Source organism: Exophiala oligosperma (genome assembly GCF_000835515.1).
Source record: "Exophiala oligosperma strain CBS 72588 unplaced genomic scaffold supercont1.6, whole genome shotgun sequence".
NCBI classification, from domain to species: Eukaryota; Fungi; Ascomycota; class Eurotiomycetes; order Chaetothyriales; family Herpotrichiellaceae; genus Exophiala; species Exophiala oligosperma.
Genome location: NW_015622823.1, coordinates 442253 through 458168, shown reverse-complemented (window position 1 = coordinate 458168; position 15916 = coordinate 442253). Strand labels below are relative to the sequence as shown.

General features: G+C 50.6%; 8 protein-coding genes across 8 annotated transcripts in view; 3 read left to right on the top strand and 5 right to left on the bottom strand.

Annotated features, from left to right (window-relative positions):
- Positions 1-567: 567 nt before the first annotated feature.
- On the top strand, positions 568-1707 carry PV06_06636 (uncharacterized protein). The gene has a single exon (XM_016407775.1). It carries the CDS (start codon positions 1125-1127, stop codon positions 1425-1427), a length of 303 nt encoding a protein of 100 aa, XP_016261255.1. The 5' UTR covers positions 568-1124; the 3' UTR covers positions 1428-1707.
- A 42-nt stretch (positions 1708-1749) lies between these two features.
- PV06_06635 (uncharacterized protein) lies at positions 1750-4942 on the bottom strand. Its single transcript, XM_016407774.1, has 2 exons — positions 2618-4942; positions 1750-2560 (listed from the first exon to the last, which is right to left on the bottom strand). The coding sequence occupies exons 1-2, from the start codon at positions 4697-4699 to the stop codon at positions 2246-2248; spliced, it is 2397 nt and encodes a 798-aa protein (XP_016261254.1). The 5' UTR covers positions 4700-4942; the 3' UTR covers positions 1750-2245.
- A 224-nt stretch (positions 4943-5166) lies between these two features.
- Positions 5167-6192, top strand: PV06_06634 (uncharacterized protein). Its single transcript, XM_016407773.1, has one exon. The coding sequence runs from the start codon at positions 5374-5376 to the stop codon at positions 6082-6084; it is 711 nt and encodes a 236-aa protein (XP_016261253.1). The 5' UTR covers positions 5167-5373; the 3' UTR covers positions 6085-6192.
- Positions 6128-7408, bottom strand: PV06_06633 (uncharacterized protein; the record flags this gene model as incomplete). Its single annotated transcript, XM_016407772.1, has 1 exon — positions 6128-7408. The coding sequence occupies one exon, from the start codon at positions 7406-7408 to the stop codon at positions 6128-6130; it is 1281 nt and encodes a 426-aa protein (XP_016261252.1).
- A 1201-nt stretch (positions 7409-8609) lies between these two features.
- Positions 8610-9532, top strand: PV06_06632 (uncharacterized protein; the record flags this gene model as incomplete). Its single annotated transcript, XM_016407771.1, has 3 exons — positions 8610-8628; positions 8680-9151; positions 9217-9532. The coding sequence occupies 3 exons, from the start codon at positions 8610-8612 to the stop codon at positions 9404-9406; spliced, it is 681 nt and encodes a 226-aa protein (XP_016261251.1). The 3' UTR covers positions 9407-9532.
- Positions 9533-9587: 55 nt separating this feature from the next.
- Positions 9588-11300, bottom strand: PV06_06631 (uncharacterized protein). The gene has a single exon (XM_016407770.1). The coding sequence runs from the start codon at positions 11179-11181 to the stop codon at positions 10519-10521; it is 663 nt and encodes a 220-aa protein (XP_016261250.1). The 5' UTR covers positions 11182-11300; the 3' UTR covers positions 9588-10518.
- A 216-nt stretch (positions 11301-11516) lies between these two features.
- On the bottom strand, positions 11517-14804 carry PV06_06630 (uncharacterized protein). The gene has a single exon (XM_016407769.1). The coding sequence runs from the start codon at positions 14735-14737 to the stop codon at positions 11561-11563; it is 3177 nt and encodes a 1058-aa protein (XP_016261249.1). The 5' UTR covers positions 14738-14804; the 3' UTR covers positions 11517-11560.
- A 576-nt stretch (positions 14805-15380) lies between these two features.
- Positions 15381-15916, bottom strand: part of PV06_06629 (uncharacterized protein) — a gene marked incomplete at both ends in the record, with an annotated part of 3153 nt that continues 2617 nt past the window's right edge. Inside the window, one exon of the mRNA XM_016407768.1 lies at positions 15381-15862. Coding sequence (XP_016261248.1) covers positions 15381-15862 — 482 coding nt within the window. The remainder of the gene's footprint in view (positions 15863-15916) is intronic.

Below are 15916 nucleotides of genomic sequence, written 5' to 3'. Positions count from 1 at the left end.
AACGCAAAGCGACGTGCCGATGAGGCGAACTCGATCTCTGTTTTTGGTCTTTGGATCGTTTGGCACTAGGAGGGTCACATCGAAAAGGCCAATGGGTAGGGAGTTCTACGCCTTGACAGCCCCACGCCAACATACTCTTTCGCGGAGACCGCAATTCTTGGCATGTTGCCTGTCGTACACCAAAGCATACAGTTTCTTGGGATTGAGTCTCTGGAAAGTACCTGACCTTGGTGGTGACCCTCAGCCCTGTCACGTGATGGGCTCAAAGTTCATCTCAGCCTTGTTGGACTATTTTGGTCGGGGAACCTGAAAACGGCGCCCCCTGGCCTGAAAAGTGTTTCACAACCCGTTTCATACATCACGCTCGACCCCCACGGTCCAATCACGACGTCAATCACCGGTATCACACACGACGAACCGAGGGGACGGCTTGCACCACGACTTGTCGCAGACGGGCCACAATCAATCATGACTCAAGCGAACCGAAACGACCGCGGGCCTGACGGAAATCGCGGAGTTGGATTGTGTAACTGTCCTAGAGAGTATGGAGCAACCCAGAATGTGGTTGTCGGGCACGGCAGAAGCGTCCACGCCACAGCTCGTGGTTGGACGGAACGTGTCGAGTTTCCCCTTCGTACATGCACGAGACTTACTTTGGGTGTTCTCGAGGCATCTCGAACCGTGGAAAGGCATTGAAATGGTTGGAAGCGAGGACAAGTCCGTGGCACCCTGTCTGTGACTTTTGGGTCCGTCACGGCTCTGGTGGTTGTGATCTTTGATCGAGCAGATGGAGTCCGTCCTCACCGTGTCGTCCTGCCGTGGTACTCCCTGACGGAAACAACACAACCATCCCACTTTGGCGGGTAGAACGGGCTTCAGTGAACCACCGTGGGTCGTAGGTTTGTGGCCCCATCACGGGACTCGAGGGCATATTAATACCTCGTGAGAGTTTGCTCTTTCGAACCCCGAAATTTGGGACTTGGGCGAACACCCAAAAGTGAAGAAACGTCAAAAGGCTGTGACTTCACACAATCGATGACATACTCGGCAACACATCAAATTTTCCAAACGCATACGTTGGAAATATTTTCTTTCGACAGAACTCGGCAGACGACACAACGAAAATGCTACCATTTCAATTTCCGAGTACCATTCTGCCATGTCTCGTCGCTTTTGTCATTCCATACAGCTCCGCCATCCCGGTCTCTTCTTCTTGTTCGACGACGACGACGACACATATTCTACCAGACATAACGATCCGGGATGCTGCCCTTGAATCAACGACACCAACGGTACCGTCACCAACCAGGATTCCAACCGAAGCTTTGTTCGTGGAGTTCACACCGTCGCCTAGTGTGGTGGTGGCGGCGGCGACGGTGGTCTCTACGACAACAAGTGCCGAGGGCGCCGGGCACGGCAAATCGTAAAACAACTGGCAGATTTGTCGTTGCCGGTTCAGTTACAAATCCGCCCTGTCATGTCAAGGCCATGCCCTCACATCGGTTTCTCGATGTTTCCAATCACGGGTCATAAAAAAAGAGGGACAAGGCAGGACGCAAAAGATGTGGGAAGACGGTATGACGGTGTATCACGACTGGACTCGATCAATCACGTCGAACCTTGCGTGTACCCTCGCGGAGGGCACGGGACGTGGTCAGCTAGTAGCTATACGTACTCTGGGACGGTGGACAGTGGATACTTCCTCGGCATCCTGTGTACCGTGTATAGTGTTATAACTTCTTCTTACTTGTTCATGACATTCTCGTGCAGCACAAATTACAGGCCAATCCCAGCCATTCGAAGCTACCTGCCTTTTCTTACCCATCCATACATACACACATACAGTATACACACACACACACTTCTACTCCGTATACAGGTAAAGTCTTGTAGTACAAACTAGTGGGACACAAACCCTCTCGAAAGAATATTGAGATACACACAAAAAAGACATGACAAGCCCATAGAATACATTGCAAGGGTCACACACTGCAACAAGGCCAGAGAGTAGTGATGTCCTTTTCTTTCCTGCTTGCCTTTGTTTCTCTCTTCTTCCGCACTTCCACTCTTCCACTCTTCGCTCTTTCGGATGATGAGTTGAATTTCTAGTCGAGTAGAGACATGAGAATCAACAACGAACAAAGAAAAGCCGAGATTCTTTGATGATGCGAGAAAAAACCAGGTCAAATCAACAATCTTTGCTCTCTCCTCCACCTCCAATTGAATCTTGTAGTCTCGTCGACTCTTACAAAACCTCGCCCACAATCTTGGCCGCTTCTTTATACGTGGTCAACAATTTTTCGCACTTTTCTCTCTCCTTCTTGATACCATCGTCCTCGTACAGCAGCTCCCCGAACAGATCCTCCTTGTACAACTCGCTCACCAAACGATTCTGCACTTCGTCCCTGCTATGGTTGACGAGTAGGTGCATGATGGCCTTGGGAACTTGATCGGCAATCGTCTCACGGACAATGTTGAAGTAAGAGCTAATAAGGCGACGGATGAGTTCGGTTTCCAAGGCTTCTCGATCGGTCAGGACAGGCTCTGCGGATTGCTCGGGCTGTGTATTTCATATTAGGATCAATCTTGTAGAATTTGGGGGAAAGGAACGGCTTACGAATAGTGACGTCGGTTCGCCATACTCTGATGGTGCATATTCATCATTCATCGGAGGGGGGAATGCAGGTGATCGATCTGTGAAGCTGCCCCTATCGGAACGTCGGATACTCTGACTGAAGCTCGGTTCTACGCTGTGGCTGACGTGTCTCGAAGCAGCAGATGAGTTGGCAGGTGGCATCGATGGCATACCTGATGGCAAACCGTCTTTTCCAAAAAAGTAGTTTAGGAAAGAATCTCGAGCTCCACCGGTGCCTCCTGCAGCAGCAGATATGCTGCCAATACCATTTTCTCGCTCTCTTGCCACGGCTGGAGACATACTTCGGCTCACGGCAGGATGCTTGCGGATCGGAAGAGCGGTCGCTTTGTCGTCTTGTTCAGCCTCCTCATCATCTGGAGTGGCTGTGCCGTTGACACCCAGCTGCTTCATTCGTTGCTTCTCGCGTTTTCGTCGCTCTTCTGCTTGGGCGGCTCTCTTATCCTTTTCGTTCTTATTCTGTATGACAGAGGACATTGCTGCTGCGGCTCCGAGGAAATTAGGATGATTGGTGTTGATGTATGCCCGCTGAATAGCAATTAAGGATTCAACGTAACTCGAGGCAGGTCCGAGACGTTCTCGCAGAAGATCCGAGACAACTTCAATAAGCTTGCCTTGCAGTTTCGGAAATCTTGAAAGCTCTGTGGATCCGCAAGTATGGCAGATCTTGATCAACTCTTCATAGACCAACTCCACACATCGTTGACTAGGAATCTCCAAAAGCTTGATCTGAGGTTTCACCAAAAGGTCAAATGCCAGTTCGGGAACGAACAAACTTGGTCGAGGACCGGTAGAGTTCCGGATTGCCGTTCGAATGTCCAAGACGGAGAGATTATGGGTTGGGTCGATAGTTTCCAGCGAATTTCCAAAAACAGAGTTGAAGATGTAATATATCCGGGCACCACCGCAAAGCTCTTTGGTCGAAATTTCTGAAGATGTACCATCAATAGAGGAGATGAAGGCATTGGCGAAACGTGTCATCAACTGCAAAATCAATGAACCGCGATGTTCTTTGCCTGCAAATTGCTTGCTGCCGTAGCTTGCCAACTCTTGTTGTGTCTGACCCATCAGTGTATTCAGTCTTGCCTTAATATCGGGCAGTCTGTCTCGAATGTGAGCCATTAGGGTGGTGTTCAGCGTCTTCGCGAGGTATTGTGTTCCGCATCGCGTCGCCATGTTTCGGTATGCAGGGTGATGCCTGAAGAACTCAGCTTCGGACCTGAGAGCATCCGACATGGGTTTGTTTGTCTGGATATCTTGCTGTGATCTGTTCACAACACCAATGAAACCCAACTTCAACGGATATACGCGACCAGACAAAATATCCAAAGCATTTGTACCATGATCCATGAGATCTAATTTTGTCAGGACACCAATTGTCCTTCTTCCCATCGGGTCGACATGCCGGGCAAGTTTAAGGGCTTCCGAATTCACAATGTCGACATTTGCGGGTGACACGGCAAGAATGATGCTGTTCGGTTTGGCGATGTACTCGGAGATGAGGGTTCTCGTCTGCTTCTCGATGTCTGTAGGCTGGTCACCGATAGGGACCTTGGTCAAACCGGGCAAGTCGACCAGGGTCAAATTAAGGACGTGTGGAGAGAAGATTTTGAGGTTGATGGGCTGTCTGTTGATGCCCTTGTTATTGCCAGCTATTCTCGCTGTCTCGTTCTCGATCTCGGCCCGGACTTGGTTAAAGTTTGAGAACTTGCGACCTGGGATATGGTGGAATTCTGCCCATTCTCCGTGCTCGGCCACGCTGGCAGCAGAGTGGGGGACGTGAACCTCATCGTTGTTTGCGTCGGCATCTTCGTCAGGAGGAATGTTTATGAGCTGTAGAATCAACGGGCGACGTGTGACAATGCCACTGCCTCGGGGGAGAAAGTCCCGTCCCACGATATTTTCGAGCACAGAAGATTTGCCCGAGGACTGGGAGCCAACAACGACTATCTGGGGGAGATCGAGAGAGTCATTCCCAATGGTATTGAAAACCAGGTCTTGAAGCTTGTTGACGGTTCGGAGGAGGTCATCGCCGAGGGTGGTCATTGTTGACGACCGTGGCCGATCGGGGCTCGTTTCAGAAGAGGAAAGCTGGCAACGCGACGGCGAAATAGAGTGGGAAGGTCGGTGAAGAATTCAGTAGTTGGCGATACCAAGAATGTCTCGCCAGGAAACAAGTTAAAGAAGAGAAGAAAGAAAATAGGAAGGCCAGGTGAGTTGGTTGGTTAGATGGCTAGGCACATGTTTACTTGAATGCGGTTCCTGGAACTTTGGGATGCAGAAGAAAACGCGCAGGAGGCGCAGAAGGCTGCGATCGGAAGAGATTGGGCTTTGATGAGAAATTGTGGGCGTCTGACACGTATCTCCTCCCGCGTTGTAGACGAAGACGTTGGGCTTATATCGTGCCAAGTAATTCTGTCAGACATACTCATGGCAGCCACCAACTTCCCTGACGTAGTTACATTGATGCATCCAACAAGATCACAAGAGCAGGTTCTCTACTCGTATCCCGCGGTTCTTCCATTCATCTCCCAGGTCTAACGGAGCTGGTTCAACTCTCCTGCGGGGATTGCAAGGCACATTACGACATGGTCACGACGTTGCTAGCAAAGCCACATCTTCCAGATCTCTCCGGTAAGACACCAAGACTGTAAACACTTTCCACTTGTTCATTAAAGTATTGAACATATTCCATCCTTCCTAGTAGTGCCTCACACCTCATGATGCTGGCGACATGCCTTGCCTGTGTGTGCCTCCTTCTGGCCACAGCAATAAAAACATCAGCCTCACCCATCCACCGAGATCAAAAGATCTTCGAATTCCCAGACGCGACCATCATCGAGCCCGACCTCTCCCAGACGTCAGCTATTCGAGATACACTAATCGCCAACAAGATCATTGGGGATGTTCTCGATGATTTCGAGCCCTCATACTACATCGAAATTGACTATCCGTCCACTCATGACAAAGTTGTTCTCGGCAACGACATCCCTGTGGACGCTGTTTCGGAGAGACCTGTCTTCAACTTCTTCTCAATGAAGCCTTCCTCCGTTGAAACGATGAACTCGACGTTCACCCTCGTTCTCACTGATCCCGATGCAAAGTCCCGCGACAAGCCCAAATGGAGTGAAATGTGTCATTGGATCCTAACCAATTTGACGACACCAACCCCTGGGCCACCTCCGGGAACCCTCCACGCCAAACCAGGAGAAATCATGGAATACCTGCCTCCAGGCCCGCCGCCAAAGACCGGAGCTCATCGTTATGTGTTTGTCCTTTTGGCAGGAGACTCGTCCAACCTGAAGGCACCCAAGGACCGTAAGCACTGGGGTTATGGTAAGGTTCGACACGGGGTGCGAGACTGGGCCGAAGAAAATGATCTGAAGGTGGTGGGCGCCAATTTCTTCTTTGCACAAAATGAAAAGCAATAAAAGCTGGACGGTCATGATTTTGTTCCCGATCTTGTACCTGTACTCATAGCACAAAATTTTCATCGAGCCTGGTATTCTTCAGGAGGCTCAATTCCGCAAGACTTCTCGACACAGTGTGCATTGCTTCTGTCCCCTGACCTAGTTGTTTTTCCATGTTGCTTGACAAAGCGACCTCAGCCGCTTCCGCTGCAAAAAGCCATGGTTTGATGCGCTGTGCCACTTCGTCGTCGCCGACTTGATCTTCTCGAGCCTCAGATTTGGTCCCAATGGCAGAAGCAGCATGTTCGAACCTTCCTGACCTAGCAAGGATTGGAAAGGCTTGCAAAAGCTGGCTCTCATCACTAAGTCTGTCCAGCATATTCTTGGTTGCTCGTGCTTCGTCGTCGAGCTGTTCACGTATTAGTGCGAGATGTGACTTTACGACAGAGTTGTGTCGTAAGCTGGGGAGTAGATTTCTTTCAACATTGTTAAGTACAGCGGAACCACCGAGCCCTTTTTGCCTTGTCGCTTTCCCCTGCTCCTCATGTGGCTGCTGCTCAGTACTTTCTCCCCCCTTGAACGGAATAGGAGCCCTAAGGTTGTCGACAGCGTCAATAATTCGCCTTCGAGCGTCCAGGTATCTTTCGTATTGTTCATCGATCATATCATCAGTGATGACCTCTCCGTTTTGTCCAGGTCCAGGGTCCTGAACGTCTTTGTCGTCGCCACCATGCTCTCCGAAATTGTCTTGACATTTCTCCAAGCTCTCCTCAAGCCATTTCGTTAGGTGCCGTCGTGTCGTCAGCATCGCCCGTACCCGCTGCTCAGGAGTGACGCCGTGTTCGTCTGACTGCGCTCGCACTCTCGCCTTGTCAAGCTTTGCCTTTTCTGCTTTCGCTTCGAGGTGAGACTGGACAACAGCCATTTCGAGAGCTTTGACATGTCTCATCAACGTGTGCTCCAGCAGGCTGATGTCGTTTCTAGCATCAGGTGGCACGGTGAGTTGTTCTTGAGCAGCAGCCGGTCGAACTTTCCATTTGGCCGAATCAAGCAAGCTTTTGATCTTATCCAACTCGTCTTTCAGCACCACGAACGAGGTGTTCCTCTTCTGTAGACTCCGTAATTCGACATGTCTGTTGAGCAAAGTCCTGGGATTATGACTTGAATCCCGGTCGTCACCTTTGTTAGATTGGCTTCGTCTCCGTCGTCTCTCCAGCGCGTCCTCGTACTTGCTTTGAGCTGCTTGATTTTCTTCAATGGCTGAGGCATATTCAGCATTGAGTTTCTCCAATTCGCCTTCAAGTAGAGGGCTCTGGGCCGTGTCCTTAGAAGGGCTTGACAGCATGGCTGCTGGTCGAAAGGTCTTGCCTCGGTCGAAAATGGCAACGTGCAGCGTAAGACTCCTTGACTCTCACTTGTCACTATGAAATTGCTGGATTGATAGCTCAATAACTCAACTGGACGTCACTCAAATATGTGGACTTCAGAGTAATGGTGCTGCAGTGTTCTGGAAATCTTCACAACACGCGTTCGTTTGCCGCTTCCAAAAAGCCCACCTCCACTGCCGCTTTCCAAGCTTCTGTCAGCATAGTTGACCGCCGTGTCGAATTTCTAACTATACTGCCGACTACGTGATCGACATGGAAGACTTTGATTTTGTGTGGAAAAGCAGGATGTCCATCTGTCGTCTTCACTCTACGGAGACTCCGTACCAGGTCTCCATTGGTTTAGTTTTTAGGGGATGGTGCTAATTTGGCTTAGGGGCTTCTCGGGGTGCGCAATGGTTGACCCTAAGCCTACCTTGGTACCTAAGACCCTAGATAGCTGAATGGGTTTGAAGGACTCTGGATCCTTCCTTGCTATCTCCCAGATATTGTCGACATATTCTAGGATCCGATTATCCCATGTACAGGATTATGAACAAGGCTGCTGCGATGATGAGAGACTGTCAACCCCAAGCTAACAGAACCGGATCTTTGACGGACATGAGGCTTCTTGTGCTGTCATCAGCCACTCCAAATCCCCTTTGTTGGCCACTTACAACGTCGTCCCTCTCGGGAAGAATGAATGTGATGCCAATTTTGAATATCGCATTCGTTGCCTTGGGCAGTGATTGCAGAAGAGTAGAGCTCAACGCAACGACGGCTGAGATCGCATCTACCTGCGAGGGAGACCATAAATTGGGAAAAGAAGATACCATCATGGCATGTAGGGTGACTTGGATTTTTCGCTACAGCACGTCTTTGAAATTGAGATGCCCTTGCACATTTACCTGGACTGTCCGTCATACTTGGAAGGTGCCTAAGCTAAGTTAATGTCTGGTAGGGAAGGAGCGTCGCTGTGCCTCTTTCGTGCCCTTGTCCATTGAACTCCGTCTACACTTGCCCACCTCTCTCCTCTTACAGTTGCCTTCGTCGTCTCCCTCTCTCTGAATCTCATCTCTTTTGCACCTCAAATCAATCGGGTTGCTCCATTTGCAGCACCCTCACCTCCTTTCATCTGCAACAAGCATTCAAGAAAGCTTTCCTCATTCAGTCATCGAAACCATGGGTCGCTGGGGACATCGTAAGCATTCATCCTCAACACCGAGACTATCCTCCCTAACTCTTTCAACAGGGGTCTTCGAAGGAGACAATGATCTGGATCTCAAATCGGATATCATTGGTGCCATCAGAGAGAAACTCAAGGCCAAACCTATCACCTTCGAGGAAGACGATCTGGAAAACCTCTTCAGCTGCAAGGCCAACCCGAACAAGCAGCAGACACCACTTTCCACGAGCACCCAAAAGCTTCGTGATGATGTCAATTGCATCAGCGACGAGTTGTTTGAAGACTTTCGTCAGAAGGAAGACCAGTTTTACGGCGAATATATTGTTGTCATACTCGGAGCAGTTATGATGGAAGCAGGAGTGAGAATTTCCACGGAGAACATGACCTACCTTCGTCAGGCGGCAGAAAAGGTTGAAAGCTATCCTGGTTACCGGCTGCCAATCGGAGATCTCGGCTTCCGTGACCCGGGCATGGCACAGTTTCTCGCTGCCCTCAGTCATTATCAAGATGGTGAGCCACGGGACTGGGATGGACCAAGGTATGTCACGGCATCCCTTATTACGTTTGTTCAGTTGATAAGGGGCTAACGTGGTTTAAACTAAGCTGCTTCTACTGCGGCTGTATCCAACAGGACATCAACCCGCGATCTCTCTTGAAATGCGGTCGTTGCAAGCAGGCTTGGTACTGTGGCAAAGAGTGCCAGAAGGCGAATTGGAAGAACCACAAGCTCATCTGCCACAAAGACGGTATACCACCAATTACCCCTGGGGGATTCACAATGCTGAACGTCTGAGCACTGTGAGAAAGGAAGGTTTGAAATGAGAGACAACCACACAACCCACCGAGAGATGAAATGCAGAGATATAACCAGGGGTCCTCGAGTGTAGGAGGGATTGAAATGAAGGAAAGTTGAGTGAACGTGTTGAGCGAAGAACTACAGGACGGTGCTGAAATATCTCTTTCGTTATTTGCCCAAGGGAACTAGGTGTAAATCAGGCTGAATGATGTACTCTATTAGGGACCGTCTGTACCTTTCGAGGTGTACCGTGATGTTGCCGTCTGTCTCAGACCTCTATGATTATATCTAGGCCAAATCAAGTAGCAATTGTTACTCCCCGGCAAACATAGATTTATATGAACCCCCGAGTTAATGGGCCAACTGAGAGACATGTGTCCCTGTGGAGCATTGACCTTGGAATAGATTGAGCTTTTTACTCGTCGAGACAAGTCGTAGCAAAAAAAGGCTCCAGACGCTGCTGGATCGCACAGACAGGCGTACCCCCGAGCTGAAAAGAGAGGTTTTACATCCGGAATGATTCTCTTGAACCAGCTGAAACTCTTTTGGATTTGGGAGATCCATTACGGAGGGAAGTATACAAATCACACCCCGATGCTGCCTTTGGTACGCCCCGCCCTCAGAGCTCTTTTGACCATGGTCATCCCTCACTACCTGAAGATCCCGATAGTTGTCCCGAGAGTTCAATTCAATTTTCTGCCGACTCTGGATCTTGACCTGGATTCGGCGAGGATTCGTCGAGAACGGCTGGTGTTCTCAAGGAGAGGAGATGCTCAGGAGTGCGTAGAGACATCAAAAGCCTAGACATGGCAGCCAGTAGCCAGTCCAGTATCGCCTGTCTTGTGGATCTCAGGGGAGGCTGAGTGTTGTGCTTGAGAGACATTTTGGTGCCGAGGTAGCCATCGAGATGGACGTGCTGCATACCCAGGCTTATGTGTTTGGGAAGCCCGGCACTACGTCTGACAGGAGGGATGGACTGTTACAACAAGGATAGTCAGGCTGACCGGGGTGCGGGTGCAATTGTTCGATTTGATGACTCGGGTGTTTGTCGACAAGAGCCCACACGCTGCTGCTGCTGCTGTTGTTGCAACATTGAAAGCAAAGAGCTTTCAATCTTTCTTTGGGATGTGACTCTTTGCGTCTGCCAGTTGGCGTGTGAGTTCCCTTCCGTCCTCTCCGTCTCCGCCTTCGACCTCGATGCCTCGCTCGAGCCACTCGACCGCGTCACTCCACCGTCCCATCTCCATCAGACACCTTCCACCCACGATGTAGGCCTTGGGGTTGCCGGCCAACCTTTCACCGTTGGGACCTTGGCTGGGCCCCCTCTTGCATTCGAGGCTGCATTCGGCGTCCTTGAGGCCCTCGGGGAATTTTTGTATGCCCGCATTCGCCGCGGCCCGAGACAGATACATCAAGGCCAACTCTTCCCTCGCCAGGCCCATGGCCTCCCAGCCGGGCCGGGCGGCGGCCATGTCGATGGCGATGCCCAAAAGTCGGATCGCGTCCTCGTGGTTCCCCTTTCGGGAAGACTGTGCGGCGGTGTCTCGCAGTTTGGTGATGTTGGCGGACCTTTTGGGATGGACGGGGACAGGAGGAGGGGGGACGTTGTTGGGGGTCTCGAGGGCCTTCATCGCCGCATGTAGACCGTTGACTTGCGCCACGGCGTCCTGGAGTGTCTGGTCGGTGGAAAGGACGGAGATTTGTTTCGTCTGGGGGTCGATCTGGAGTGGGAGGTGAGTGTAAGTTTCGAGGGCATCTTCGGTCGAAGCCATGGCTGTTTGGTTTTTTGTTCTTGGATTTGCTGCCCAAGGAAGAATCAACAGCTTCTGTATAGGAGGGAAATTCAAGCGCTGGATTCGAGCACAGGACGTCGTAAGGGGAAAGATATCTTGGTTGCCAGAAAAGAAGGGCGTTGGAGGTTTACGACTTGGAATCTCCGAAACGTGTTCACACTGACCGAGATGGACAGCCTTGCTTACATAATTTACACCTGGGCACCCTACTAGTATTAAGAACCTACAGTACACCTCAAAAACGACACTAAGCACCATGGCGGCCTATGTAGGTGATCAATAGATCTTTAACATGATAAATTTACATGCTGTCCAAAACATCTAGGTGCTTGTTCGTACGAGCGTGGCCTTTACAAGGTCATCCCAAACTATCAACTATCCAATCCGGTTCAGCATCTTCCTCCTCTGGATCATGCGAGAGGAGCGACGTTTGTGAAACTGGGCTGTGGGAACCAGTCTCAATTCGCTTCGTGCTCGCTTCGGGTTCTTGTGTCTCGGGGGTTGGCGCAGCGTTAGGCTCTGGCTCTGGCTCTTCCTCTACGGGTGTTGGGATGGCATTATTCATACCGGAATCTGCTGCATTTGGCGGTCCTGTGACTTTTTCAAGTGTACGTAACTCCTGTTGTGATCCAGTATTATCAGGTTGGGGTGCTGTGTGAAGACGGCGTTGCTGTCGTCGGACAATAGAGATGCCGTGATGAGGGAACGAAGGACCTGGATCAGCTTCGTCTTCAGGGACGAAACCACCTCCAAATTCGTCGGCGTCTGCATCAGGAGTATGAATATGGTCGTTCAGCTGAGGCTGACCTGCCATCACTTCTGAATTTGTAGTCATGCCTTCATTTGGTTCACCTTCGTCTTCCGGGATAAAGCCTCCACCAGAATCATCATCGTCGTCTGCGAAAAGGGATTCTGTCTCGTCGGCACGGCCTTGCTCTTCGACTGTGAAGCCGCCGCTCTGAATCTCGTTTCCATCGTCCTCCTTACCGTCACCTCCGAAAAGAGGCGCAGCTTTAGATCTCGGCCGACTATCATGTTCATTACTCGGAGCAGCCTCCACTTTATGAGGAGATCTGATAATGACAACATCCAGATGTACAACTTTAGGCGGAAGGAGCTGATCCATGGGCTTCAACTTTGCCAAAACTGCATCGTGGTCCGCCATGGGTAATTTGGCACCTGGCTGGCCCTGATCTGCAGCCTCAGGAACGAAGCCGCCGCCATGGTCCTCTGTATCTTCTTTGTATGTCTCATCTCCGTCGTCGTCATCATCATCATCATCATCATCATCATCATCATCGTCATCGTCATCGTGGCCCTTTCTTCCAGATTCTTCCTCGCTGTTCCCATATTCACGATTGACCCGTTCTCGTACACGCAAAGCTCGAAGCCACCTCTTCCATAGGCCAAGGATTATCCTGCTTCGCTCGGCTTCCGCTTCACTGCTGGCTTGAGATTCTAGTCCTTCAATCACGTTGGTCATGGCGCTTGTCATATCTAGACTGACGACCACGCCATCGATCACGGCTGTGCCTTGTCGACCTTTGAATTCAAAACCAGTCACAGCATCAGTGTAATCAATACCAAGAACCCGCGCTGCTTGAGCAGCGAGATGGTGACGTATATGAACTCCACCAGCAGGAATCATGGTTGGAACATACACATCCAAATTTCCATATCCGTTCTTTGGAATCTTGCCGTCGACCACGGGAGGTGGCTGATAGACGCTGGTTTGGTAGTCAGCATATAGTGGGGTGCCTTCTAGTTGTTCATCGGCATCGTCCCCATCGTCGATTTCTTCGCCAGGCGCCACCAGTGGGTGATCGCGCCTCTTCTTGGACAAGACACGTTTCAGAGGTTGTTCACCTTCATTCACATCTCTTCCTCGTCGATACCAAGCATCAGCAGTACGACATAGATGTACATTACGTCTGCGATAGACGCTTTCCAGCTTTGCATTCTTACTAGGTCCAGTACTTACTTTTCCCACTTCGTGCTTAGGGTGTATGACCTCGTTCATGCGTAGATGTCGCTCAAGGACATATACTGGGTGACCTTTGAAATCTTGCACATTGCGTGGCATTGGCTCGCTCTGCGTGCGCTTGTTGAGAAATGCATCCTCAATCACATCTCGGCCTTCTTCAAACGGTTTTCGGAACGTCTGCATTGTCCTGACCCACCACTCTTCTCCCCCTTTTGTGCTTTCCACTCTCTGTCTGCGTGTCTTGGCATTGTACCATTCCGTATATCGTCTCGTCACATCTTTGGCGGAGCCATCGTCCTCAAAGGCAATCACGTAAGTCATACTGTTTAAGTGGTCGGACGCAGGCGGTTCGAAGCCTCTCTTTGGCTTGTTAATGGTGCCACGCACGATGGGATCAAGTGGAATCCATGTCGCTATCGATGGAGAGTATGCTTCGACCCAGAAGATGGGATATGGAGAGTCAACAATCTTTTTCTTCTTCTTTGGCAGAGTGCTTCCTTCGGATTGTGTGACTGTGACGTTACGTCCCGATGAAGTATAATCTTGCGCTGGAGCATGGTAATATTGTGGTTTGGGCTTCGTGGGGCTCTGACCCTTGGCGACGCCGGAGAAAGGCAGAACCTGAAGTGAACATACCAACCGAGCGTCCACAGCGACTGATCGAAGTAATGCGCAAAATAGCTGTGCTCCCAAGTCTCGCGAGCCAGAACGTGAGTGTGCTGCTGCCCTGAAATCGTCAAAATCTATCAGATCTTCAGCATCGTCGCTCTCCTTAAGAACGTCAACGTCGTCCTTCCAATATGCTCGACGCATGCCCCTGACTGTTACTTCCCATTCCAGTTTCCATATCGCACACACTTCCTCTATTCCTTTCGTGAATGAATGGTTCCGCTGATATTGGGGTTTGGAATCGTCCACGTGAAGCAGCGCGGTCACCTTTTTAGGGATGAGAGGCTTCAAAACGGACTGGACGGATGAACTTTCACACCATCTGTTTCGACAGCTCAAGTGACCTAGCAAACAAAGTAGATGCGCTTTATGAACATCTAGACGTAGCTTTCGCTCCGCAGGGCTGACGGGTTTTCGGCGTGGCAAGGCACGACGTGGTGTGTCAAGATTTGTTTTTGACAAATCGAGCTCGAGGTGGCTTTGGTGCAATGTGTCAGGTACGTCTCGTTCTTCCGGTGGTGCCTCCAGATCAACGTCCTCAAATTCGACATCTGATTCGTCGGAGCCCTCGAAGTCGTCATAGACAATTTGCTGTGGTTTTCCGGGAGTATTGTTGCCTGTTACATCGGCATCCGTTACATTGTTCCCGGGACTGAAGAGATCAAAATCAAGACCGATTCCTGACGAGGGTTCTTCACTGATCTTTCTCCTCTTCGTGGGTCTCGGATTTGAAGATCTGGTCTGCTCCTCGCGTGCAGCTTCGGCGAGCATCTCACCGTACACCGCGGGAATGCCATCGTCTAAAGCGTCGCGGTCTTGTCGGACGGATTGGCGCGTTTTTCGCGTAGTTGTCCTTCCTGTCTGGCGTTTTCGAGGTGGCATAGTTATAATAGACCCGCAGAGCCCGCGAACTCGTCATGGTTGAGTAGATCGCTGTATTGATGTCCCGATTGCCGGGTCTTGTTGTGGTATGAAATTTAACCCTCTGAACGCAGATGGGAGCCTATTGATAGCAGGGATGACGTAATCAAACTCCCGGATTCTCCAATTCCATCCAAGCAGGTAAGCACTTACGCAAAAACGACCGCCGCTGTCAACGAGGATTCCCCTCTTCAAATCGGATTCGACGGTGTTTTCTACATTGACAGATCTATAAGAAAGTGAAAAGGTGAGTTGTGACTCATGGGAACACAGATTGAACAACAGATCCCGAGCAAAGATTCAAGAAATGGAGTACGGAGAAGTAGATTCAACTATGTACTCAATTTGTGTACCTGGCCTAAGAACAAGAGTCGATAGACTTTGGTGTGATATGAATCCTGATCAAAATTCCGTATTTCATCAATCAATCAATTATCCAATTTAAACATTAAGGAATGACTCTAGCCGTGACTATATTCAAGCGGCTAGTGATGTAGAACACTCAAAACAAAATCCCATAAACCCTCTATGCATGTTCCAAATCATTTTTCATCCAAACCATTATGTTCCCCTTGGTCCTGGGTGCCCGTGAGAAGGTGACGGCTTAGTTTCCGCCCTTCTTGCCCAGGTCACCACCGTGCCAGTCGCCCCAGCCCGCGGAGGCAGTGGTGCTAGTGGCCCAGCTGCTCGTGGTAGTGGTCGTGGTAGTTGGGGTCACAGTGACAGTGATATAAACGGTGCTCGGGATACAAGCTGGGGTAGTGGTGGTGCTTGGCTTCCAGTCGTTCCAGCCTGAGCTAGCCGGGGCAACCGTGGTCGGCTTGGGAGCGGGAGCGGAGCTCGACCAGTCGTTCCACTGCGAGGATGGAGCAGGAGCAGGAGCAGAGCTGCTTGGCTTCCAGTCGTTCCAGCCTGAGCTAGCCGGGGCAATTGTGGTCGGCTTAGGAGCGGGAGCGGAGCTGGACCAGTCGTTCCACTGCGAGGATGGAGCAGGAGCAGGAGCGGAGCTCGACCAATCGTTCCACTGCGAGGTAGGAGCTGGCTTGGTGGTAGTGGTAGTCCAATCGTTCCATTGCGAGGTAGGAGCTGGCTTGGTGGTAGTGGTAGTCCAATCGTTCCATTGCGAGGTAGGAGCTGGCT